The sequence below is a fragment of the Xiphias gladius genome, chromosome 11, assembly GCF_016859285.1.
Source record: "Xiphias gladius isolate SHS-SW01 ecotype Sanya breed wild chromosome 11, ASM1685928v1, whole genome shotgun sequence".
NCBI lineage: Eukaryota > Metazoa > Chordata > Actinopteri > Istiophoriformes > Xiphiidae > Xiphias > Xiphias gladius.
In genome coordinates this window covers 22,233,169-22,261,050 of record NC_053410.1, presented here as the reverse complement: position 1 = coordinate 22,261,050, position 27,882 = coordinate 22,233,169, and the positions used below count along the sequence as shown (strand labels likewise).

At 38.4% G+C, this 27,882-nt stretch overlaps 1 protein-coding gene across 1 annotated transcript in view; it reads right to left on the bottom strand.

The window, feature by feature from the left end:
* The window catches only part of LOC120796537 (cilia- and flagella-associated protein 46), a 52,913-nt gene that overhangs the window by 7,933 nt on the left and 17,098 nt on the right, over positions 1-27,882 (bottom strand). The window contains 31 exon segments of the mRNA XM_040139511.1: positions 2,715-2,888; positions 3,145-3,215; positions 3,863-3,969; positions 4,236-4,414; positions 5,091-5,167; positions 5,455-5,552; positions 6,425-6,598; positions 6,955-7,137; positions 8,540-8,662; positions 9,081-9,269; positions 11,129-11,326; positions 12,524-12,662; positions 12,916-13,098; positions 13,660-13,766; positions 13,857-14,057; positions 14,354-14,506; positions 15,145-15,205; positions 15,281-15,379; positions 16,069-16,217; positions 17,123-17,284; positions 17,755-17,877; positions 18,001-18,224; positions 18,827-18,980; positions 19,536-19,719; positions 19,809-19,944; positions 20,259-20,331; positions 21,880-22,045; positions 22,186-22,317; positions 22,612-22,793; positions 23,741-23,851; positions 25,249-25,398. Coding sequence (XP_039995445.1) covers positions 2,715-2,888; positions 3,145-3,215; positions 3,863-3,969; positions 4,236-4,414; positions 5,091-5,167; positions 5,455-5,552; positions 6,425-6,598; positions 6,955-7,137; positions 8,540-8,662; positions 9,081-9,269; positions 11,129-11,326; positions 12,524-12,662; positions 12,916-13,098; positions 13,660-13,766; positions 13,857-14,057; positions 14,354-14,506; positions 15,145-15,205; positions 15,281-15,379; positions 16,069-16,217; positions 17,123-17,284; positions 17,755-17,877; positions 18,001-18,224; positions 18,827-18,980; positions 19,536-19,719; positions 19,809-19,944; positions 20,259-20,331; positions 21,880-22,045; positions 22,186-22,317; positions 22,612-22,793; positions 23,741-23,851; positions 25,249-25,398 — 4,462 coding nt within the window.

Sequence of the window (27,882 nt, the reverse complement as noted above, 5' to 3'; positions counted from 1 at the left end):
GCCTGCAGCATCGGCTTCAGTGCTCTTTCTGTCCTGTTTTCTATTCTTTCAAAAATAATAATGTGCATAATTCCCCCAAGAATTTAAGTATCATTGCCATAAAACAACTGGATTATTCTCTTGGCATTTTACACTAATAGTGGACCTCCAAAATAAAACCGTGAGAGACTGGAGGACACAACGTGATTGGTAATATTAATTAAACGAGAGGCTCATCTGTCTCTGTTTTTCTTCTTTTTACCCAAAAATATTTATTAAGCAGATGATTTTATACAAATTTTTACCCAAATTTGGTACCCGCACATTGAAAAGTTCTTTGTTGTTTGTTTTCTGCTCCAACCAAACACTGTTTGCCATAGTTTACAGTAAACAATTCTTGCAGTAACAAAGCAAAGACAAAAATATGAAAAAAAATGCAATAAGGTGCTGAATAGCGACACTGGTCTGTAATGAAATACAGCTTTATAACTGCCTTGGCTAATTTATGCAGGATCAAAAATAGATAAAGAAAAATTTAAATATTTCTTAAGATTGTCTTTCCATCACAATTTTTGGCAATGATAGTGAAACGTTAAGGCTAAAGTTATACTAAACAACAGTTCATCTCACCAGATTGACTGTGTAGCAAACTTATTCTTGTAAACATTATATTGATGATCAGAGTTGATATTCTGGTCAGTGAGAGACTGTCATAATTTCAACCGCACTCCTAGTTTGGCAGTGTTGGATTCGAAAGCATATGTACAGTACTTGACTGTGTGTTGTCCATTTTGGTTTAGATTCTTCCTTGCTTACACTCTTTGCACCTGATCGCACTGTGGGAACACAGGCTACAAAACACTCATTGCAGTGATCTTTATTGTAGCATTAAATAAATAAAATTTGTAAAGGTATTATGAACTCAGTTAGAAAGTGATGTTTCTTTTTTCTCAATAGGGATAAAGTAGGAAAACATCACTGTTGGGTCTAGCTTCCATGGCCATATAAGTCAAGACTGTTTAAGATTAAAGTCTGCATTTAACAGTTAGTCACTTTTTCTGGCAGTGTCCAAAAGAGATGCCAGAATTTGAGCTAGGCCAACAGGGTAAATCTACATCTCAGTAAGTAGCTGGATATGATGCCTTTCTGTTGTTTACACTACCTGTGTAATTTAGGCTGACAACATTAACAAATACGGTCATTTAAACTTAAAGCTTGATTTGCTCAGTCAACAGTTACCCTTGGCCACCACCTACATATATTACGCCTGGCCAATCAAACCTACAGCCCTGGTTCTAAATTGTTCTAGCAGGCACAACAAAATGGCCACACTTAATGGACATCCACTTTAGCAAAGCAGGCCATGACGTTCACGGATGTCCGCATGAACTTCTGCAAGCTACCAGGATGTGAAATGACCTTTCTCTCCTGAAAAAATTCTATTTCTATGGATGACTGCTTGCAGTCTAAATCCTGGCGTCAAAATGCTTTCGCAAGTGTAAGCCATTATTTACTACAATATGGTGAAGAATTTTATGAGGCAAACATCCAGTCAAACACAAAGCCCCACTCTAATTATTAGTTGATGGATAAGACATTTATACTGCACTGTCCGTTTTTTCCCCATCTTACAGTATCTGTGACTCTGGGGTTGGCCACATTAAAAAACACAGTTGGAAGTTCAGATATGACCCGTTCATAGGTCTTATTTTATTATAAGTCATATCTTGCTGTTTCTTTACTGTTCTTTACTTTACTTGCAAATGTCTATGTCTATGTGACAATATCTTCCATGTAATATACAGTAGAGTCCTCCTTTTAAAGAAACCAGTAAGAATTATATTTATTGCTACTTCATTTGGCTTTGACAATATCACAGTGATACCAACGAAATAAGAATGAGAACATTAGATATAAAACTGACAAATTGTTTCTTAGAATTAAAAAGAAATTACAGGAAATGAATAATCATAGGTCTTAATTAAAAACTCTTTGTACAATTGTAGGAATTTAAATAGGGGGCCTGTTTAATTAGGGCAGTAACAACAGGCTGAAGAAATGTGGAGCAGGAATCCTCCTGATTGTTCTAGACCTAGCTGAAATAATATTGCTGCCAGCCAGTCCAGTCATTTGCACTTCCATATTCTAACAGGTTTCCGATAACACCTGTGCTATATAAAGTAATGCATTACTCATGCCTTTTGTTACACTAATAACTAGATTACACAGCATTTATATGTTGTATTTCAATGTTAATATGCATGCACATGGGCAAGCATGTGTGTCTTTGAGCACCTCTGTGTGGTCACTACAAGATGTTAAGCTAAATGCATGTTTAACAGACAGTTGAAACATTTTTAATGCTATTCCTGTACACAATTAGGGCTAAAGAATGCCTCATTTGCAACTTCACACACATCTATTGTTTGGAAAGTAGTACAAATGTGCCTATCTCTAATGTAAAAATGTCAAGTATCTTGGATTTTCTGTAGTTAACTAATTGTTCCGAGGCAATCTATCTATTTAAACTGCATAATGGACTGCATACAATTTAATGGTAGAACCATACAATAATATGAATCATACAAAGACCAAGATCCTCAGACTTAGAAGCCACTAGACTAACTGCTCTATGTTGCATGTTAAAGTTGCATGTTCATGGGGATGATTAGGAATCCCTAGGTAATCCTTGCAAAAAATTTTCAAAAATGTGTTTACATGTGTGTCTTTGGTACCTTTCTCTGGTTCTGCTCTGTTCAGTCGACTGTGGAGAAGCTGGAGGGAAAAGTCTCGTGACACAGATCTCAGGCCTTCCTCCTGCAGGATGGACAAGGATTCCAGTGGCAACTCCAGCAACTTTCTGTCTGCCAGCAACACCACATACTCCCTTGGGTCTGTTGGTAATTTACCTGTATACACAAATATGCATAGAAGTACAATGATTTTCATATTTAATGTATATTTTATGATGGTGTAACAATTTTTTACCTTAGAATCTTTAAGATGTTGCTATATAACAACCTTTAAGGAAGTCTTGCTCCACATATGGAGTCCACAGCTTTTAGTTTGATTGTTCCAACAATTTGGACTGTTTAGTGACACTATAATTCCCACTGATTTATCAAATTATCACGCAAAGCCATACCCAACATACTCTACCCTTACTTGAGCTCCCTTTTACTTCTTTATCATTGGTTTTGGTCATCTCAGGAAATGGTACTGATGCAGCCTGGAGCCTGAGGTAGATAAGGATGGGTGAGGATCAGTAGGGCTACAAGACCTTATGTCTGACATAAGATAGAACCAATTGTGTAAGATGTGACAATGTGCAAGAAATACAGACATGCACCACTTGCTGTGTAAGATTGCTGTATGCACTTGTGAATTCAGAGCAAAGGACACACCTGACAAACCAAGATTAACAAACCAGTCTCAATTGAACACACACTTGTATATACTTTTCTCAAAGTGGACATGTGTTCCTGCCACAGCAGTAAAAAACAAGTCTAACTGGTGACATAAATAATGGTTTTGCCCTATTTAGGTCTACCAGTAACAGAGCATGCACAAAACCAGGATCTGGAAGGTCTGCTGTGAGAAAGATCTATAGTTTACACACTGTACAGCATAAACAGGGACATTTAAAGTCTATACAGTATAGAGTATGTACAGTAGACTCATAGACACATGAACTATACATAATCCGAACCATACACTCCACTATCATGAAAAAGCTCCTTTTATAAGTAACTGCAGACTCCTAAACATTACAAATCTTCCCTTCAAAGTAGCAAACTTTCCTTCCTTAGGCTAAGAAAATGAAACTTGTCAAGCCTTTGCAGTAGACAAAATAGGGAATCTGATGACATATACGGTACTTCACCTTAGGCAAGAGAAGTCAAACTGTGTGAGAAGTGGATTCAAATAGTCTTCCATATCTTGTACAAGTTTGCAGAAGTGAGCAGCTAACTTTTCATCTGCGGCACTTTTCTGTATAGGGGGAAAAAAAGGAAAAAAAAAGGGAATTTCAGTAGCTCTGATGTAATATTTATTCTTTCAGGCCACTCATTACATTCATGCACACATTTCTTTCAGCTACACAATGCTTGGAAGTAAAAGTCAGCTATCCCATGTCTCTTGAGTAAGTAAGAAGACATGAGATGATAATAATTGCAGTGGAGTGAGCTTATGTATCAGGCTTACAGTGGATAATGTTAATAAAGTGAAAGAAGAACAGAGGTCTCAACAAGACATACACAAGGAATAACCTGGTGCTCCTCAGATGCCTCCAGCCTGCCCTCAGCACCGTGCCAACAGACTTCCTTGAGGAGGGCATGTCTATTCTCCTGGCCAAAGGCCCGAGTCTGCTCCCTCAGTGCCAGCAGAGCCTGAGGGCAGACTGAAACCTTGGCCACTCTAGCGCACGTCACGGTACCTGCAACAACGGAACTGACACACAATCAGACATGGATCCTCACACATACAGGCCTTGTAATTGGTCCCTGTGAGTGCCTCCACCCCCCCCTCCTCATACTCCTTTTATAAGATCTCCCTCTGTCTTCAGCAGCCTCATCCTGTTTTTCTGCTTTTTTTGTTTTGTTTTATGAATTTGTCCTCATTATGAGGAAATGAGTCTAGATATGAGCCAACTGCTTTTTCTACTATTTCTACAACTACTTATGTCAGACTAGTCCCAGGAAAGGTCATGTGAGCAGGTAATACAGTATGCTAATACCCTGTGATGACTTCTCGACAGCTGGTGTTCCATGCCAGGCCAGTCGCAGAGAGGTCAAAGGGAAATGCAAGAGCTTTTTCCTCTCTCCATGTCTTCATTAAATCTGAATTTTTCATATGCCTTGCAGACAAATGTTACTTGGGAATACTTCATTCATTTGGCCCCATTTACAGGCTGACAACAATGCTACATGCAGCACTGTATTTGTAATGAAAACCATATTCCCCAGAGCTATGGAACAAATTAGATGCAGTATAAAAATACATAAAGGCAGTAAATGTTATGTTTGAAATGATCCATATCTCTCATATCAGTAGGAAGTCTTACTGCTCTTTGTACTGTGAACCTTGGTTTAAAAAATGAACAAGAACCAAACCTGTAACTTGTGTAGTCTTTCCTTTTTGATTTTCTGGAGCTTTGGTCATCTCATAGAAGGCCCCATAAAGTTCTGACCTAAAAATGAAACACACCAACACAAGCAATTATGTCTGTATACTGTATTCAGTACTTCAAAAGTGTATTTAAAACACCTTTATTATCAGCCCTCCAGTGGCAGGTCTACCACACAGCAAGCTGATTCTGCTCCAGGTATGACTTTTGCCTAAACCTAATGTTACTTGTGTTATCTCTAGTCATTTACTCATGTACCATGATACTGTCAGAGTATCATCGTAGATGAGTACCATGGCAAAGAAAGGGAAATAGTGATAACCAAGAGAAAAGGATAAAACAGAAATTACCCATCTTCTGAATGCTGAAGCAGCAGGATTTTCAGGTTGGGTGGGAGCTCTGCAAGGATATTTAGGTGGTTGGGATTGATGGTCAGTTGGCTGAAGGCCTGCGAACCAGAAAACCAGAAAAAAGCATGTTGCACAACAAGGTGCCACCAAAGATCTCGTACATTAACAGGAACATAGGAATATTTCTTTGCATTTCAATTTTAAAGGATTTTGAAAAAGGATGAGCAATTATAATGCATTAAAACAAGAATGATTCACAAATTGTTATCTTAATTATTCAAACCTATTAGAATGGGTTCACCAGCACAAAACTACCAGTCACAATTTGTCAGAAATGTCACAGACAAAATTACGACACTTTCACGTTCATGTTATCAGATAAAATGTTAATCATCTCATCTTGAGAATATAAATAATTTTTTCACTTTTAATTGCTTCTGAAGACCTGTTCCTTTTAATAACATGTTTAAACAAGCGTCACTTAATTTAACTTGAGTTTGAATGAAGGTGATTGATAATCACCATCATACAATATATCAGATAACCAGGTATACCACCAAGGTCAAAATCATTGACTGAGACTATTAATTGATTTTTTTAGTGATAACATTCAGAAACTAAAGAGATCACCTTTTAGGGGGTGCCTAAATTAAAGTAAGTATCACAATGTTGTCAGTCCCAATTCCTTGATATTTTAACATTGCCACCCCTTCAGCTAATCGATCTTCAATCATAATAAAACATTACAATTCAAACTCACCAGCATCAATGATTCTTAAAATGTACACGTGTCATATACCAGCACATACATAAAAACTTTAAGGCACAAGTACAGAGTTCCACCACTCCGTGAGATTTCAGAGCAAAGGCCATAACAGCCCCAATAGTCTGTCCCCCATCAAGGGATTTTACCGAGGTGGGTATGACAGCATCCATAAATCATGAATGGGGGGGTTTGGTGAGCCGGTACCTTGGAGAGACTGTTAAGGGTGTCCTCGGCTCCCTTCAGCATGCTGCTGGGCCTCTCCTCCTGAGAGAGGAGCAGTTTTCTGTGGAGATTGAGCAGAGCCGAGAGCTGGGACAAACTGGTGTCAGCACAGGCAGAACTTAGGACTTCACCTATCATAGCAACAGTGCAGCAGCTCTGGGAATAAAACAGAAGATGGATGAAGGAGCTAGCAAGAAGGTAATAGCAGGAATTATATTCGATGATGATATGATGATATCTTAAAGAATACTATTAAGTAAGCCAAGATGATGTGTGTATACAGATGCGCGGGACTGCAAAGTGCATAGAGCCACCTGCAGTGTGCTGTGCATGTAGTATGTCAGTGGCAGCATATGGACCACTATTTCATATAATGTACTATTTGTGGAACTTTCTAAATGGCACATGGGCATATCAGAGATGGGACTGAAAGTGAAAGTGAAACCTGATGATTCACATGTAATTTTTAGGTAGTTTATTTAAAAATACACATACGATCTGATGCGTAATACCTGAAACAGGGCAAGATATTGTCCTGCCACTGCAGGGTCCGACTGGCCATGACAGTCCAACATGTTGATAGAGGCATCAGCCAGGATGGAAAAAGGCAGGTTATGTTGGAGACACAGGCTGATGGCTTCAGCGAGTGCTTTACTGGCCTGTGCCAACAGCTGCTTGGCTTTATGCCTGCTCCGCTGCACAATTAAGAGACATCACAAATGCACACGCACAAACATGCAGGCAGATAAGTATTACTATACATTATAAAAGTGAATGCAATTAAGTCCACATGATCACTCAATCACAGACATACACTACATATGCATCTTTTACAGGGGATTGGGGCCTAACACAAGGATGGCACTTTCTACTAGAAAGACTGACTTCAGAAGATAACCACTTAATTTTTTATAATTTAGACAGCTGAAGCCTCATATTAGCTTCAATTGATCTTAGAAAGCATTTTTTGACATAATCAGTACTGTCAGTTCTGATCCCCATATCTTCCACCGGATTTATGTGAGGAATGGATCTTTTTATAGGCAGTATGGACGAGAGGAACTATTAATGTGACCAGTAATTCTTGAAATGTATTAAGGGTATTGTTTTAAGACAGACTTTAAAATTATGAACTTATTCTTAAAATCAAACTCAGGGAATACTAATTTTCTGTAATCTTTACATGCACCCATTGCTGCATTACTGTTTTTTGTGTTAAATCTGATGCAAAAGTAAGAACCATGTGCAAGCGTATACTCCACAGTTATAGTTTTTCTTTTCTTCAGAAACTTCAGAAACAGACTTCACTATGATGCCCTCAATGAGATCAACACTAAAATTACTCTGCATACCATGAAATTCAAAGGCACAATAATGCTTCTGCCATAGCTTCAAAACATTTTCAACCGTGGTGTTAGTGTTATTAATAGTTCTAACTTCTTCCCATGACCTTGTATTGTTGTGTTTTTTAACCCAAAACGGGCCCATGCCGAATTTTTCCAGCCTCTGCCCACAGCATAAGAGACCTCTCTTGCATCAGTGTGCAGTTCAGCCAGGTGTTCATTATAGCCATATTTTATTAAATGCTTTGCTTTTCCATTCGGAAATAATGGTAATTTATGTTTCTACATAAGGCTACCACATTCTATGCTATTTAAAAGAAGGTCATTTTATCTGTCAACAATTTTCTGATTCCCCCAATGACAAAAGCAGAAGAAATTAACTGATTAAAGCTGTCTGTGAAGGCTTTTATCTATAATTTCTATAATTCAAATGGCAATACATTTTGTATAGTTACAGTTAATCTCAATGGAAGCACCCCAGTCAAGACATAATCTTACCACATTACCAACTGAATCTCACTTAATATTCTAAAATGTTGCCACAGAAATAATACACTGCCACCATTTTATTCTGCATAAAGTTGGGTAGGTACATTTGATCTCTCTGCGCTGACTTTCAATGTGAGAACAATGCAGAATGCCCAGGGATTTACCCTGGGGGATTTGAGATGTAAGGTGAACCTCAGGATAAGGACCTCAGATTTGATATGAGACAGGAGTGATGGGGTCACTTATCAGGAGGTACAGTATGTACCTGCAACTCAGCACTTTTGGCAGATGTCATCCTTAGCTTTTTTCTGCTTGATTCTCTGTCTTTCGGTTTCTCTGAATTCTTCTCCTTCACAGAAATGGTTTTAGGGTCAGACCAGGCCTCCTTCTGTACAAAGTTATTTCAAGATCACAGAACAATTACTATAAAATCCCCTACTGATGACAAACCATGAAGACTTAAACTTTTCTGTCTTAAAATATATAAGCAGACATCCATCTCTCTAATCAGTATAAGCTTCTCACACTGTGTAGGGACTTTTTCCATGTTGTTTTCCTTCAGCATGTATGTATGTGCATGTGTGTGTTTGTGTCCGAATTCCTAAAAAGGCCCATGTGTAAAATTCCCCAAGTTTCTATGACTTCCCATAATTAAGTGAGAGTACTTTCATAACTTAAGTGACTTCTTTCTCGTATGTTGTTTTTGTGTCACAAAATTTCTAAAGAGTGGGGGAATTCTCTATGCGGTAGACATATATACATAAACATTATGTGTAAATTTATTTACAGACATTTGTGTTGCCTACATGCTTGTGTTTGTCCCAGAGGGCACACGCATAAAGGGGGTCCTTCTGCACAGCCAGCAGTCTCAGGTACTTTCCCATCAGACTCAGGCAGCAAGCTCTGGTTTCCACGTTGTCCAAGGAGTGAGAACTGACTGCAGCCAGCTGGCCCAGAGCCACCTGCCCCAAAGTACTGCCCACACTCACCCATTCCTGGAAACGACACAAGGAAGTTAAGGTCAAATGAGGAGTGGATCACAAACAACTCGCTTGTTTGGATACAAACTTCTCTAAACTTCTTTGGACCCATTGATTTAAGTGCAGGAATAGGCTGAACAGAAAGTCATTTTGGAAGCAAATACTACCCCAGGTTTATCCATTTTGGCAGGAATTTTTTTTTTCACTAGGGAAGGCTGTTATAAAAGCTGTTCATAAGTAGCATCATAAGAGGGGAAGGAGGAGAAAACATGAAGAGGGAACTCTAGTTTTAAGTGCTTGTCCCTGTGCTATGTAGACAGAGGGAAACAGAGAAAGAGGAAGACAGAGAGAAAGCAAGAGAGAATGAGAGATGAAAAACATCTAACATCTTATTTGGCTTTCCAAACGTGTTGACTGGCAATACGCACATTCAAAATGGAAGTATAGTTTCATATAGTTGCATGGAAGTATAATTGTCAAATGACTGTAGTTTTAGGGCAGTCTAATTGGTATGTACTGGGATTCTGGAAGTCAGATCTTTATTATTGTTTCAAAATTGCATTACTAGGGGCAATACATGGTGCATTAAATTCTGGATAAGTTGATATACAGCAAACCCATTACTCCTTGTTATTTAGCTCATTTTTTCTTGAGGAACAGTAGCTTAGAGGCGAGTTGAATGAGTACGCTAGCCCATGAACATGGACAACTTTTCAAACATCTTATGCACACTTACTATATCTTTCTCGCCTAAACCAAGCGCTCTAGTGAGAAATCCTATATAAATATTCTGAATGAAGGCAAAACACTCTGATCAGGTTAAATCCCAGGCAGTGGTATACAAAATGAATACACTGATGGGAAGCCAACTTGGAATTATGGTTTGCTGCTGCAATTGTTTGGTTAAGACCGTGATAATAACACACAACTGATTGTCCTAGAATCCTCTTTCAAAGCTTATAATGCAGTTTCAATTTGAAGACATAAAACGTGGGTCCGGTGAGGGGAACACCCACAGAGCTAACAGGGAAGTTGAACAATTGTTGTAATTTGTTGGTTAGCCACAAGGGTTTTGCCCTCAAGAGTGGTCACAGACATGGGCTATAAAGTACAAAATTGCCTGGTGTTGCTTTGCATGTTAGTGTCCCCAAGTGGCAATGATAGGAAACTCACCTACAAGGTCTGCTGATCTATAGAAAGGCAGACTTTATCGATGTAGATCTTTCACTTGTTCATGTTTGCAAATATGTTTTTTTGCAGTTTGTTATTCCCTGTGCCCCAGTAACTCTGCCTAAAACCATAAATTAATTTAGGCATAATTTAGGCCAACTGCTCATCTGATGCACCCCAATTTGTTATTCAGAATATTGTATATTTAGAATTTAAATTAACGAAGTACACTACAGCTCTAAAAACTAACTTCAGCCATTTGTGTTAAAGAACAATAGTCATGTTCATTGTAATGGAAAAATATGTCATGTAATGCATTGTCTTTAAAGTGTTTTTAATCGTTGTTGGACAACAATGGAGTTCTGTTGTACTGATGTATAAAAGCTATATTTTTGATTATGAAAACTACATTGGTAGATTGGTTGGTATTGGTGTATTTATGCAATTTGCTGATGATGAAAATATAAAGTCTTATCCTTTAAAACAAGATGCTGTACTATAATAATAAAGAAAGTTCCAGTTAATGCAATAGTTTGTTAAGAGAACACACAATGTTTGAAAGTAATTTTGGCATATCTGTTTATTAACTTTATTACACTAATTGGTGATATAGGGAAATACTATAGCACATCATTACTGTTTGATTATATTTAAATAGATATAAGATTTTACATTTAGCCCAGGTTGCATGTGCACTGTGTTACCTGTTGTATAGAGTTGGGCTCAGGTGTGCAGCGTGTAAATTCCTCCAGAGCTATCTCAGCAGAGGTCTTCTTCTCCCGGGACAGAGCTTGGTGTTTCTCCTCAGCGCAGTGCTCCTGCAGCATGGCCAGACAAAATTCTGCCAGGGCCAGTCGCAGGCGCAGTAGCCTCCGCATAGCTGCAAGGGACACTCCATTACGCTGGCAAGGACAGAAAGCACCAGTGTAAAAACAAAATACAGAAAATACACACAAAATTGTTCTCAAGTAGTGCGTTAGTGTACAGGAGTAGGTTGTGATGATGAGTTCACGGAGCAATAGCGATTTAGGTGAGAGGTGTGATCAGACATTTTGGGATACGGCAAATGAGAAACTTGGGCAATGGTCTGAGTGAGACTGAAGTCATTAATTTAAACAAGACAGAATTGAATATGGAACAAAAGTTATCCCTGCTCATAAAGATGAATAAATGAGCATGACTTCAGTGATTGCAGCTTTTGTCTCTTGCTTACAATGCAGATTGGCTGTCAGAATGTACCAAGGCAGCAGCACCATCTGCTGAAAACACCATGTTACAATCCAGCCTCCAACGGCTGTGTCAGACATTCACATAAGATTTAATCAAAAACTCATTTGAACAAGGATTTGCAGCAGGTGTGACAGTCGTTCAATCAATCTTTCTTTAATGATTCCATCAGCATGTATATCAAGGCTGCAGTCAGTGTTATGCCCGTCCATCTCTGGCACTGAAGCCCTCAGATAACTGCATCTGTATGAGAGCTTGTATAGCGTCTGGATAAAATATAATTCTGATACCCATCTGCTGTTGACAAGTTACAGTAATAGAAGCTTTATCTGTTAATGTCAGAACACTGTTAAACTGTGGTATGAGATACAGAAGAGATACAGAACAGATATTTCACTAAGATATTCACATAGTCAAGAACCCCAGAATATGACAGTGGCACAACAGGGCCTTAATAACCTCACACAGCGGCTTAATTGTAATTCGGTCAGTTAGACTCTTTAGGAGATGAAAATGCAGATAACACAAACAAAGCCTCTCTCCGTCATTTAGCCATAAGCAAGGCATTTCACAGGAAAACCCTTTCTTCTCTCAACACTGAAAAACATTTTGCTATCTGAACGTGTGCTCAATGATACAACTATTTTAGCCAGAACTCAGCTTCTGAGCTTCCACAGTTGCTCAAAGCAAATTATTTTTTTTTAGTTTGGTTTTTTTACAATGAGTAATGCTTTCTGCCTCTGTCCATTAATTGATTTCTGGTTTACTTACAGTATCAGTATCCTCAACAGTAGAAATGGATCCTATTGTCTTTGAGAAGGTACCATCAAAAAAGATTAATTTTTCAAGGAATATGCGTGCACTTTATTTACCTCCGCCTGTGGGGGTAGCAGGCTCTGAGCGTTCAGCACCATATGCTCCTGAACTGTGACAGCTAGCTGCATTTGGGAGAGGCCATCGAGCAGGAAGCGCCTTTTCTCCTCTTTATCAGTTGCATGATGGGCTAAAATTCTAAAAAAGTATGTTTGTGTGAGTGAGAAAGAAAATTAGTCAAATATAGCAATATGGCCAAATACTAGTTTTGAATCATTATTTGGTTTGATTTATGTGCAGTCTTTCAAGAACTTAACTGTCAAAAGCCATCTAAAGGCATCCAGGTACACTAAAGGCTGTGTTTACAAATGGTATACTGTATGATTTGCAGAATATTCCATTTTCACTTAAACTTAACAGTCAGGTCTCGAGTAACTTCTGACATACTAACCTCACACCATGTGCATACTCTAAATGTGCCTCTGCTGCCTGTTCTCTGTAGCTGAGCTTAGTGAAACTATTGGCACACTCTCTGAGTGTATCACAGGCAGCCATTAGCCTTTGTACAGCCTTGGTGCAGAGTGTCACTCCAGGTTCACCACCGCCAATGGCACGTATACATTCCATGGCACCTCTGGAACACAACACACTGCATTAGATCAAGATTATGTAATCATCCAGTGTAGTTACAACTTATATGAGTGTGTTTGCCCAAGTGCTTATAGATGTTTTTAAATATAGTTACATGCTGTACAGCATGAAGAACATGTTCCACCTACATTCAAAGTGGGCTCTATTACATATCATACAGTTGACTTTTATTAGAGTAAATGATCAGTTTAAAGTATAGTGATGACACCTTGTTACACAAGAAGTGGGGATCAACTCTGGATGTGTGTATACATTTTTTTAACAAAACATCAGAGTAAAAACAATAAACAGTAAAAACAATAAACTGAGTAACTTGGACTTTCTAAGGGTTGGTTGTTGAGTCACTTTGTTTCCAACATTTGTTTGTATAGAGAAATCTAAAGTGAGTGTCAACGATTTGCTGGAAATTGTTATGTACGTTCTTTTTAACAAAACTGGATAGTGCAGCTTACAAATGTTAAAATTTTAATCAAACACAACATAGCATTACAAGTAATAAAAGATTACACCTTCAGCAGTTCTGACCAAACAGGCATGGGTTTACCTCATCTCTAATGAGGTGATCAAGAATGTGACCTCTGGGACTCTGTTTACCCGCTGCTCCAGAACCAGCTTCAGAGCCCCACAGCCTTGCTTTATAATCTGATCAACCTGTGAGAGAAAAATAGGTGCAATGGGAAAGGTATTCACTACAAAAAAAAAGGTAACTGCAGTGTAGAGTGTTAGGTGGTGATTCTATACCTTGGTTTGTGCATCTTGGTGTGTCTGGCCTACTACAGCTCTAACCTTGGTGAGGGTGAGCTGGTACCAAAACTCCTCATCCCCACCCAGGGCTTGGGCTTTGTCCAGGAGGATCAGAGCTTGGCCATGATTCTGCTCTTCACAAGCCAAAGTGGCCAGACTGAGCAAACTTCTTGCCATTGCTTTCTGATCCCTAAGCCCCTGAACAGAGAGAATTTGAAAAACACAATCATAATAGAGTATATTAGCTGATCTTTTACAGTAAATACTTTTAATATTTTAGTGGGCATAAAGTATTGGCCAATAGTAGGGATATCATAAGCAACAATAATTTGTAGGGTGACATTTCTTTCGCATAAATAGAGCATTGCAGATGTAATTCCGGCTCAGTCTGGTATGCCATGATAGTAAAACATTCATTGTGAGCCAGATTGAATGGTTAGATTCTATTTTAAGGTCAGAGCCTGACACTCTGGTCTTCTTCACTATCAACTCACCCGAGCCATTAATTGAGCCTCTGCCAGGAGCTGCCGGGCTGGTTGATAGAGCCCCATGCTGAGGCAAACCTCAGCTTTGTCCAACCAAATGTCCTGTGTACACACATCCACACTCTGACGTCCCGACCCAACATTTTCATCAATCTCAGCTTTCTGAAAAATGACAATATGGGACAATTAACTTTTTTTCTAAATTGAGTCAAACTGTAATCAGATAATGATTTTTAAAGCAGTCAGTTGTTAACAGGTTGGATGCACTCAAAACATACTGTATGCACATGCACCAACCAACAGAAAGCTGCAGACACAAGTTCAAACACACACACACACACACACACACACACACACACACACATACACACACACTAACACCACTATGTGAAAAAATGGGCGCAACAGAAAAAAAAAAACCTTCCCTATTTTCTCTGCTAGGATCTTATACGTAATAGTGTTAAAGTTTATGTGGTGAGCTTTATGTAGACTTCAATATGAAATTCACACCATTAACCATTAACACTCATTCCAGGTTTATGAGACAAGTAATTAAACATCATAAACCTCATATATTAATGTGCCGTCACTCATTAAGTTACATTATAGAAATTGTAATTAGAGCATACAGTAAATTTACTTTGCCAATATACAGTACAGTTAGTAATTTGTGGGCACTTGCCAATCACCCTCTAAGAAGTAATAAAACTAGAGTTAATTAAAAGTTTTAAATCTGTGTGAAGGTGTAGCATTTGATGCAAAATAAAAACATGGATTTATTTTGTGAGCAGCAGGCTGACCTGATTGTAAGCTTTGTGAACGCCTCTCCTCTCCTGTGAAAAAGCAATGACTTTGTGGCACCTGAAATCAAGAATAAGATGTGGTTATTAAAGAAAAATGTACAGACATTAAATCTTTATAGCAGAGTTGACATACTCCATCTGTTCTTGTTCTTGGATTCTGCACAAATTCAGGAGCTTTTCCTGATATGGTGAATGTGTCTCCAAACTCAGCTGACAACAGGTCCTCAGAATTCTAATTAGGTGAAAAAAGAACAACAAGAAACATGCAAAGTCACTACACAAAACTGACTTATTGAGCATTAAAAGGATTTCTGAAAGTAATTAATAGCACCACAACTTGATGCGCATCAGTCCCTCAGTTTTCTGTGATTCCCTGGGTTTCAACAGTTTAAATAAATCCACCATCTGAAAGCTGATTTTAGTCAAACCATTCTCTTGCAGTGATACACAATTTAAGTATTAAAAAAAAGACCTATGTAAGTGCAGTTCATATCCCTAAAAAATATTTAAAGAGTACTCTGCTAATTTAGCATTGCACTTCATTAACATTTTCAGACTTGCAATGTACAGTTCAAAAACTGTCAAAATCAACTGCAGACAGTTCGGTTGGAAATTTGGGCGTGGTACGCCATTAGCTGCTAAAGTAGCCTAGAACACAGATGAAGTATGGGCCACAAAAGTCTGGTAAGCTCACTTCTTTTCAGCCCCATTTCAAACTTGCAGTCTGCAGCCCCTATTAACACTGACTCAAGTGACATCACTTAAGGCAATTTATCAGATTTTGCACAACTAACCCTGGAGCCACAAAAGGCTTTATAAAACATTTTTCTCATTTGCTGTAGTACTCCCCAACTCCCCTGTAAAAAGACTTTGATGTTCAAAATTGATGTAGTTCCCCTTTAATGTGTATAGAGTGCTCACCTAAGTCGGTAGAGGTCCGAGAGACTTTGCCTCTCCAAAAGGTCATGAGCAATGATTTCAGCTAGTTGCATTATGGGCAAGGTCAGGTGATCGAGTGAGAGTGAGTGAAGTTCTTTTTCCAGCAGGTTGAGATAAAACATGCTTTGAGTCTACAGCCAAACAAACATAGGGAAAAATAAAGAATTAAAAATCTAATTCTAATGGGGATACCCCAAAAATGTACATGTTAATATTATCCAGTGTTTTATCAGAATAGCAAATGGCCCATGATGTCATCACCCCTTTTTTGCTCCATTTCCTAACTAACTGGTCTTGCACTCAATAGAGCGTATACCTCCGCCAACGCAAAAAATGTCCCATCCGGCAATGTTAAGGAAAGTGATAAAAAAATTCCTGCATCCACTTTAACTGGATCGGCACCAAATTTTAATGGATTGGCCATCCCTCCACCAAGTTCGGTGCAATTTGGTACTTTTTGTATAATCCTGTTGACAAATAAACAAACCAACAAACAAAAAAAACACAACTAGAATGGCACTCAGTAGAGCCAGACTTCCGCCAGAGCCAGTGTCAAACAACATACACCAGACGTAAGAGAAGCAAAAATTTAAATTCATAGTAAATAATCCTGAGCTGCTCCAAAAATTAAAGGATTCTTCCCTTGCCCATGCCCCATGCCTTCTTGCTTAATCCTGCAGACATAGACAAAAACATAACCCCCTTGGCGGAGGTAATTAAATCCAGTCTCATCACACACTTATATGCTATTCTGTTGGTAGACCCATAAATTAATTGCATCACATATTTAATTTAGAATATTGGGGTTTCAACCTTTCTCCATCTTAATGTGATCCACACACATCAATAAATGCACCTCCTATTGACAAACAAATGACATTTCATGGGGCGACATTGTTACCAAGTTGAGGCTTTGATTCTATATAGCCAGTGGATACAATTCTTGCTATGTTGAAAACAAAACTGAAATCAGAGGCAATGCCATAGACAGCAGATGGTCATGACACAGAGAAATGTGAGGGAGAGGTAGTCTTGCCTGATTTGTAATGCTGTGTGTATTGATACAGTGGGGGTTACTGTTGGTTCTGAATATCTGCCTGGCCTGGTCAGGACAGATGTAGCAAGCCCAGTCCTTCGGAGAGGAAGGAAGTGCCTGATCCAGGACAACAGGTTTAGGTCTTTCTTCTGCATGGGTTGTCTGGTAAAACATTGAGACATAGAATTGGTATTTTTGTTGTTATTACTATTGTATTGTCAGCATTTAAAATTAAGTACATTTAATTAAGTTCAGTAAATACCTGTAGAGGATATTTTTACTCCACCACATAATTTATGTAATATATATAATATGCAGACTTTCACACTTGTTTGTGTCATATAGTATCAGGTACCATGTAGTAATTTGAAATTCTCTGGTCAAAATGAATACAAATATTTAGCTCATTTTGAATGAAAAAAATTAAAATTATAAGACTAATTATAACAATGTTTTTTTTAAATCATACACACAGACAGAGCAAATAATGGCTGACAGTTACAGTATTCACAAGCAACTCAAATAGCTGCATTATTCTTCAAAAATTAAGACCTACTACTGTATGTTACACATTCTGTTTTAACTGTGTTAATCAACCAAATTCTAAATCAATTTTGAGCTGTAAGACTTACATCTTTCACTTTCTTGCATTTGCCTTTGTCTTTGCCTTTTTTGGATCCAGCAGAGGGAGGAGGCTGAGGTGGCTGACTTTTTGCCATCTCACTGGAAATCTCAAAGGCCACTGCCATGGAAACCTGCAGTAAAATACAATGCACAAATGTGCACATTCAATACTCAACATAATTTGCATTTGAAGAACGTCCTCAGCCACACTGTCAGTTGAGTGATAGGACAATGTTATAGTAAAGATGCAGTACCTGCCATATTTGAAGTACAAAGGTGTAGGCTCTGAGCAGGTTAAGCTGGTGCTCAGGTGAAGTCCTATCTGCCATGACAGCGAGCAGAGTGTGCGCTTGTACTAAGCAATCAAGGCGTCGCACTTCCTTCAGATTTGACAAATTTTGCATGAATAACAAGCCCTGGACTCCTACCAGGGACTCACATTCCACTGAACTCGAACCCCTCTTTTTGGACTCGTCCTCTATAGGGAAGATATATAATACATATACCATTTACTTCATAAAAGAATTTAACTGGAAAGAAGACAGATATATGCAGTAATCTGTAAGTATAACTGAGCAGCATCATTAACAATACTTTTAACAATTACAAATTAAGCCATTAATACGGAGGAATGTACAGTATCTCTTTAATTAGTTTCTGCTTTTTCTTTTATTTCAGTGTTCAGTTTGTCACTTAGGGAATATTAACAGTCTCATAGCAGGCAGCTGCTGTGTTATTCCTAGTGGGTACCCACATAGGACTTGAGAAATCTGTTTCTTTGCCTAGTCAACTCCTTTTCTCTGAAGCATATGCTTGTTTTATTGTTTACACAGGATAAAAATTAAAATAAAAGTGCACAGGCACATGTGCACATGTGCAGCCGTAAACAAAAGCTGAACCCATCTGGCAAAGGACCCCTGAGATAACAGTGTTTCATGCCCACATGCATACCTCAAGGGGAATCTGTCACCTTTCACATTAGATTTTAGAAAGCACAGTAGTCTAATTAACAACAAACTAATTAGTCATTCACACAGTTGTGTCATGATACATCAAACAAGTTGAGTCAGTGAGTTCTACCTGCTCCTTCTGCCTGCTCAAGTTCCAACTGTAGAAGGATGTCTATGGCCCACTGAACCTGGTGTTGGGCATGGGCTTTGGAGAAGTTGTGACAGTATAGCCACTCTCCAAACTCTAGCACAAAGTTGACCTTCTGCCACTGATTCTCCGTGCTCTGCATCACAAACACAAAAGTCAATCAAAGCACCCTTTTTTTTTACATTTCGACTTTGTTTGTGCTGTACTTGTTTTAATCGGTAGCCAGTCAAGACAAATTACCATTTCTCTGGGTCGGACAATCAAGTTTTTTTCTATTTCTAAGAGTAAGGACCTTTCTATGTCCTGAAGCTGGAGGTGCTCTGAATGGTTTTACAGATGTCACTAATCCTAAATCTGACTTCTAAAATTAGCCTAAACAAAACATGATTTAGCCCTAGTTGTGAGAAGGTCTTACAAGGAATAATGTTTGCTCTTTCCTCCATCCCGGCCACAACAAGGAGTACTTGGAAATAAGCTGTAGTAACATTCTGGCTCCACAAGATGGTGCTTGAGCCTCATGCTCATTCTTATCTTAACTTCAAGCAAAAGGACCACACAGAAAATAAAATGATGGATTTATTGAGAAGGATTCTCTCATATGACAGATTCCAACATGATTTATCTGCATTAATCTGCTGATGGATCAGCTTTTGGTAATGATATAAAAATGGTGCCAGAACAGAGGTATTACCAACAGAGATGTGATGGATTTCTGGTAGCAGGTCAGCTGTTGAGTTATATTGCCAGCACACAGTGCCACCTGATGCCACATAATTGAAAAGCACAGCTCCCCTTCGTGTTGAAACTTTTGCATGTCCATCAATACACTTTCCCCCAGTTGTGCTTTCACCAGTATACGATGTTTAAGCAGAGGTCTGATAAAACACAGAGGACAATTAATTTCCTTTTATCTTTCTGTCTTTCTACCTTTATAGTCCTTTTCATTTCTTTCCCTTTTACTTACAGTCTGTGTCTGGTGCTAGGCATGTCTCTACTAGCTTTGTCCAGCAGCTGCAGAGCACTTTTCCAGTCTCTTCTATCAATGTGGATGTGGAGCAACAAACTGTAAATAGCTGCTCTCAAGGTTAGGTTGTCTTCATCTACTCACAGAGAAACATATATAGATACACAACAATACACATTTAGAATACTGATCGGTAATCCAATGTAAGAAAGTATGTTCACTGTATAATTATCAATGTAGATCTTAGAAATTCAACCGTCCAAACAGACCATCCAAATGTAAATATCACAGGACTCAAAGCTTAATTGTCTATCCTGGAAAGAAAAACATTTTTGTGCTAGCCATTATTTACAGTAGAGGTACAGAGAAAGCCAATCAGAGTCATAGCAGGAAGTAAAACCAAATATAAGGCCAGAGGGTATAAGTTCTTTCCTGCCCTTTAAAACTCACCTGTTGCTTCATGTTTAGAACCCCTAAGAGGCAGTGCTGTCAAGGTCAGCAAGCTTTTCATTTTTCCCTGTTTCTGAAAAAGAAGAGGGAAAAGATGAATACTTTGGTCGCTAGCAGAGTGTTAGAGGAGTGTTGGTGGTGGTGGATAGTTGGTCGTACTTAAAATTCACTGATGTATAAGATAAATTGCTATCTGTGCTTGCCCTGTATATGACACTGCCCTGTTATCTGTAAATTCCCTCCACACCCAGAGCCTGCAGCATCACTGGCTCAAGGAAAGGCAGTGGTTTCTGATGTCCTTTACAAAACCATAAAGAAAAAAATCACATCATGTCTCTTAAGACATGACACAACTGTATGTGATAGATTAAGCTTTTTTCCCCTATGTACTGTGACCCACAGCACTGTTGAAAAACAGTGTCAAGTTGGAAAGAACATTACAGATGAACATCATTCTCAATTCTCATATAAGCTGTCTTTAATTATGGATTTTAAGTTATTTTACAGTTGAACAGCTGTTTATCCCTGTGGCTGTCCAAAGGCAGCGCTGGCGAAATGTGTTCTCACACTTGAGCACACCTACAATCTCTCCCCTGTAGCACCCTCAAGAAGAATTTTCATCAATTTCATCATCAATTAAAGATAACAGCATCTTTAAGAACTTTACCATAAATTTTACTGTGTTTGATAGCAACCAAAGTGGAGTCATTAAAAATATGAAATAAAGAATAGGACAAAATAGGAAAAGAAAAAATAACAAGGCATTAAAGGTCAGTTCTGGCTCTCATTCAGTTCTTGTTTTGCTCACTCGCTGTTCATTGTGTTGCTGATACTTTTTTGGCTGAACCTTTGTCCTGTCAGTAGTTGGCTTGACTAAAAATGGAAAATTTTGGGAAAGACTTGCTGTGACTGGGAAGGGGCCATAACAGAGGGGCCAACTCTGTGTTTCTGTGGTTTCCATTGTTGCTGTACTGTTTTACTGCTACTGCTTATGAGTTAAGTTTCACCACTAATAATACTGAGTTGTTAAACATCAAAGAAATGCAAAAGAACAGTTTATGTGCCCTCCTGTATTTAAGCCAGGTGGTGAATGACAGATTCAGTGAAGGAAAAATTGAGAGTATCTGCACACTGGATTAAATCTCCCAAAAACTACTTAAAAATACTGTATTCCTCATTTTAAATATCTAAAAAATTGACATATACATTCAAATATTATACATTTTGCAATTTCTATAACAATTCAATATCAATATCAACAATATCAATTTTCTATAACCTTTGTGAACTAGTGCAATGTTTTGATGATGTATCTGGAGGGTCATTTTTTAAGTGTGGCTGTATATTTCTTATCAGATCACTTGGCCTACTACAACAAAATGTCATTAGTTTTGTGCATATATATATACAGTACAATGTCTTTTAACATGGCGGGTATTTTCCTGATGAAGACCTTGGAGGGTCCAAACACGACAGAAAGACCAGAAAGATTTTGGTTTGCTTTTGTTTTCCTTAAAACTTAGATGACTCAGACTCCTGCTCACACATGACACCACCATGAAATACTGCCAAAGGTTATATGGATGAATGTGCATAAATTTGGCTAAAGAGGGATTTATACATTTGCATGTCTGGTGCTGGTGTGGACCAGAGCATTCAGGATCTTCTCCAGGGAATCTTGAAGTTGCCATCTTTCCTCAGGAGTCTGTGTCAGGGGTAGACAAGTGTTCCAGTAATGTCTGGCAGCTGTGACACACAATGCTGGATTCTCAGCCTTTTCTGCGTAGCTGTGGACAAAATAAGAGAGCCAGCAGATATAAAGTAAGAAATTAAAAATGTCAGTAAGAGCAGATCAAGAATGTTTAAAAAAAAAAAAATTCTGCAGTCCAAGGCAATAGGCAATACATAAATTAACTGTGAACAGCACCTGACACTGGAAAGAAGCACCTTCATAGCCTCTCTGTAACTGTGTAGATCTCCATTGGACTCATGGACTAAGCTCAAACCCCTCAAACAGGCTGCAGTGCTGAGCATCTCATCCACTGCAGTCAGTTCATACCTAGCAGTATGAGGGCCTTAATTAGCTGTTAGTTAAAGTCAATCAATCAATCTATCAACCAAAATTTAAAACTGACATACCCTAGAAAAATATGAAACATTGCAACTTAATTCAAACTTTTCAACTTGAACATGGACATTTATTCAAAATGGCTCACTCACACTTACCTCTAATTCTTTTCAAACACATTCATATCAAGTGCAGTCTCTCTTAACCATTTTTAACCATTTAAGTGCAGTATTTCTAAAATCCTCTTATTGTTTAAATCAATTTTAATCATCCAACTACACTTACAAAACACAGGGCATAGTGTTGAGTGTCCTTGCTGCTGCTTCTTCCAGGTGCAGAGCGCTTTTGGTGCAGCACAACACCAAGCTGTGGTCCTTGGCATAGTGGCAGAAGGCAGCCAGCTGGCACCACACCTGCAACTCCACCACAGCGTCCGTCCAGCTGCATTCTAATGTCATGCTCACCAGCTTTAGGTGAGGAGAGAGAATAGAAGGGAGGGGAGGAAAATGGAGATGGTAAGGGGAATAGTAGGTGGAGGGGAGGGAGTGCAAACACATGAGAACAGGGAGTGTGAAAAAAGAGGGGAGGAGAAAGTGAGAGAAAAGATGTGAGAATGGAGGGATGGAAAAAAGAGCAATGAGGAATGAAAAGAAGGGAAGGAAAAGACAGGAGGACACGGAGGCGACATTAAGCAATACAAGCAGTGAAAGGGTGAAAGGTCAACGTGAAGAAACAGAGAGGAGTGAAAATGGAAGGGAGAGAAATGAAGAAAGGGGAGGAAGTAACTAAAAGGAATGCACAGGGTTAGAGTAAGAAAAAAATTGAAGGCAAGGAAGAGGAAGATAAACCATAGGCAGCGAGTAAGGAAGTAATGGAAAAAGTAGAAGGTAGAAGAAGAAGAAGTTAGCTAAGGAATGAAGAAAATTAATGGTGGTATGCAGATAATGAAAGGTTGGTAAGAGAAGGATTAAGAAAAAGTGTAAAGGAAAAGGAAAAGGAGGGATAATACATGGAAAGCAGAGTGTAGGGAGAGATGGAATAGGTAAGAGTGTATATAACTTAAAAGAAGAGGAAGGAGTGAATGAAAATGAGGAGATAAAAAGAAGAAGAGAAAGCTGAGGGTAGAAGGACGAATGTGAGAAAGAGTGAAAGAAGGTATAGGTGTGGAAAAAGTCCAAACAGCCTTAATTGTCAGAGACAGCAATTCTCCACAGAAAAAATGATCATCACATATTATGTCAAATCTCTGATAATCTTAATCTGACCAAAGCATGATGATCGAGGGAGCTACAGTATTTTGAAGGTGTTGACATATGATGAGATGCAGACAGGCTCTGAAGGCTCATGTTTCATCTTGGCATCTGTTGTTACCATCTGGGCAACAGTCGGAAATTGTGAACAGAGAAGTACATACTGTGGAGAGACTGGGAACAGAGAACTCCATTTGCCTGGGGTTCCTATTGCACTGGCGCATCTCCACTCCAACCAGCACGCGTGTCATCACTGACACCTTCTCATTCTCATACTGCAAATGGAGGAGAGAACAATGCATACAAAGCATTTCAGTGCAGTCCCTCTGCTGAATATAAACAAGTCCCTTAAGTTTAATTATAGAAAAGACACATACAAGTATTACTATTTGCTTATAAATTATACATGGATCTGAAGTATGATTATCATATTATATGTGGCCCAAATATTGCAAAGATGGCCTTGTTGATAATGTATGACTTCCCATTGTATAGAAAAGGAGTTGATTCATTATTTGTTTATTGCAATTAGATATTACCCCATTTATATTAACACTGCATTTCTTAATTTGCATGGCAAAAAACAAAACCCATTTAGTTTTGACTCAAAGCACATCAGCCTGGAGGGATGAATGTAGGGCAGGAAATTCTTGGCTCACAAATGATCATAGGATTGTGGTGAATAATCAAACAGTCCATTTAACTGACAAATTGTATAAGCACTTTCCCCACATTTTTGTCCCACTGTAAACCAGTGCAATCAGGAAAAGTGACATCTGGAGCTGATCACAAACCAGCAAACACAATGCTGTAATATGGATATGGCGGAAGTAACACCTACAGCATCACAAAGATTCATAAAAATGTCAGCCACCATAAACCTACAATATCATAAGCACATTATAAAAGAAATGTGAGAAGACCATAGCACAGAATATATTATGAATGTGACATGATTATGTTGTGTCGCTGAGCCATACAGTTGTCTTTGCGAGGGTTCATCTTTCTTTACATTTCACATATTTTGTAGTGCAATAAAAAGATTTCCAAATAGCCATTTTTATCTTTGGTAGAGTACACACATAGGGTGTCAACCTCTTCAAGTAAAAAAGAAAGATATAGCATAAGAAGGTATGAAAATAGCTTTACAGTACTTGTTAATCATCCTTGTTACATCACAAAATTGGCAATACTGGAGGGGTTTTTTTTGTTCTTTAAATCAATATCTCGTTATTAAAACCAATTTTTTTTTTAACAGTTTTTCACTAATGTTTCGATGAAAATAGTTTTATTGTTTAATGAACCTGATCTCAAAATGGGCCTTTTGTTTTTAGATAATGCATCAAAGTGTTGAAGAAAAACTGTAAGTAAAAAGATACTTAGGAAGTCAGCCTTCCTAAGACTACTTGGGGAAAAAAAGAAAAAAAACTTAGTTAGCATTACATATATATATATATATATATATATATAACTTGCTAATTATTGAAAATGAGAAATTATACTCATGCCATATCCTTATCAAAATTCTAACCATAATCCAAATGCACAGTGTGCCTGTGTAGTAACTACAGTGCAATATCTTATAAACAGTGCTTCCAAATGCTGATTAGGACCCTAAACATAGATTAGTAACCTAAGAACAGCCAGAGTTGGACTGATAGAGAGAAGGTACCTCATCTTTAGCGTCAGTCTTTGAGCCAATCTGCTGTTGCAACAGCCTCTTGATCTGCACCCATGTGGCCACCACTTGTTTCTGTGCTGCGATGGGGACTGTCTCCCCTGGGATGCTACAGCTGGATATTTGAAGGGCGTAGTCACACAGCTGGGAGGAAGTGTAGAAAACAACAACCACTTAGAAATAGTTGCTTGGTACGGTATTAGCAGTCTGAGGAGCAGAATAAGTAAAACATGACATTAACATATTTGGGGTTATGCATAATCCTAAAGGGTAGAATAAATGCATATTGATCAAAGTGTCTATCATATACCATACATTATGCTATTTAAGACTCTGTAAGACTGACTGCACACCCTGGAATTCCTCTAGCCCAAGGCCCTCTGCCAGCCTGTCAGCTGCAGACGCAACAGACATACACAAACACACAAATTCAGTAAGACGTTTTCAAGTTAGACAGTGTATCTGACCCTGTTGTACTAAAGACTAGTTATAAAAAATGTATTGTAAAGTCTTGTTTTTTTATCTTCCCTTCAAAAAGGAAACAGGATACGATGAAATTTAGTTAATAATTCACTGATATGGTGGATCCTTTGAATAGAAAACGAGAAAGGAAAAAGGGTTTTGCATCTAACCATGCAATGGTTACATGAGTAATGTGGATGAATGAGATAACAAAATATACCCTGAAACCCCTAAAACTTTTCCTGTGATGCTTCAACATGTGTCATGATATCATATCAAGAAGGAATCAATGCTTCCTGAGAGGCCTTGTATTTCTTAGATACAGATGCAAAGACATACTGAATGAAACCTAAACAATGTCTGTGTCTAAGATCCTTTCTTGCCTTGAGGGCTAAGCCTCAGAATATGTACAAGAAGAATTATAAGTGCCTTTTATCTTTGCATTCTTGTCTGTTCCGGTGTCCCCATTACCTTTTTTGACAAAATGATATTGTGCCGAACGGCTGAAAATACATTTCAGGGGCTGGATGTACTAGCAGCTTACTTGCCAGCCACATTTTATGGAAGAGTGTATAGAGTGTGATAGCTCCAAAATAACATGAAAAAGCTTCCCATTTCTTCTATAAAACAGATCAGTATCTGTATCATATTGACCTGTTTTATGGTAAATAAAATTAAGAGAACATTTGTAAGGCTGAAAGCAAACTTTGAGGGTTTAAACTGTGGTTTGAAAAGTGAAATAATGGGACTGGAAAGTTAAAAAACTTTCAAAGAGTTGACAGTGTGTAAACTGTTTCATGCCTAATGTTTGCAGTGTACAGTAATATCTGTAGAAAAGAATAAATTTTGAGTGTCTGATCACGTCTTGCAAACTTCATCAATCTCCATTGATTGTACACACACTCTTCAACACACTCCTTTTAACTCTTTTCAGAGATTCCAATCTGTTTTTAAGCTTTGAAGGCTGGGATATCAGGCATTGTTTTCACAGTGGAAAGATCAGACACTGAACAAGACCTAGTTTATCGCTGGACCGTGTATGGTCAATGTGCAAAATTGAGGACTGTTGTGGAGACGCTGTAAACAACTACTTTCAATGGGAAGTAGCTAAAGCCTGCTCGAAAAGTCGTTAATTGTCTCTCGATGACATTATACTGCAATTAGCATATTCATGGCATTGTCTTTGCACTCTGTGTTGTGTCACCCAGTTTCAGCTCTTTATCTGTTTGCTTCTCTCCTACTCTCTGTATTCAAATATACAGTAATTTAATACAGCCAAATTCCCAATAAAGCTCATTTACATGTTTTTTTGCTTCTGTTGTCAGACAATGGATGAACAAATGAAAATGAAATAGTGACTGAAACATGGCCCATTAAGACTGACATGTTAATCAGGAGTTACTTCCAAGCTGCTGCTCTGCACTGCTGATTTTATAACCACGACATCGTCTGACAACATCACTATACGCATAAGTTAGAGACAATGGCTGTGCTGTGATTTCAGCTATATTTACTTGTAAAATGATGACTCAGAGAGAAGGTTAGAAGCTAATTCACATCTGTGTCAGCTGCCGTGCTGTCAATTGAATGAGACACATAGAGAGGTTGCAGGGCAATACTGGCGGCTCCCTTCTATGCAAAGTAGCTAAGGTTTGTCCAAAAAGTCGCAAGATTTGTCCCTTGGTGCTTTTTTGAAAAACAGTCGCTAAAGGGGTCTGAAAAGTTGGCCAATGGGGAAATCCCAACACTCGGACAACTGACCAATAGAGTATCTCCATTGCTCACTCAGTCAGTCATGGACATTTAGGGATGTAGCGCTCCAGCCAAAAAATGGAGCTCAAAACACCACAATCAGTCTGGAAGGGATTTGACAGAGGGTCACTGATGTTTGCTTAAAAAAAATACAACCAATCAACAGATTTCCAATGAAACATGTTTTGTTTAGTTTGAAATGTACATGTTGGTCCCAGAAAAGCTGGTTACTGAGTTGTCATGATTACATGTTGCATGATACTTGGATGATTCTAAACCCCGGGGAAAGTATTATAACTTTTTTTTCGACCTCATCAGTCCTTTTTTTAAGACTGATTATTTTTTATCTTCTCAAAAGGTTTTGGACAAAATTGATGATTGTGCAATTGTCCCTTCAGTCATATCAGATAGTTG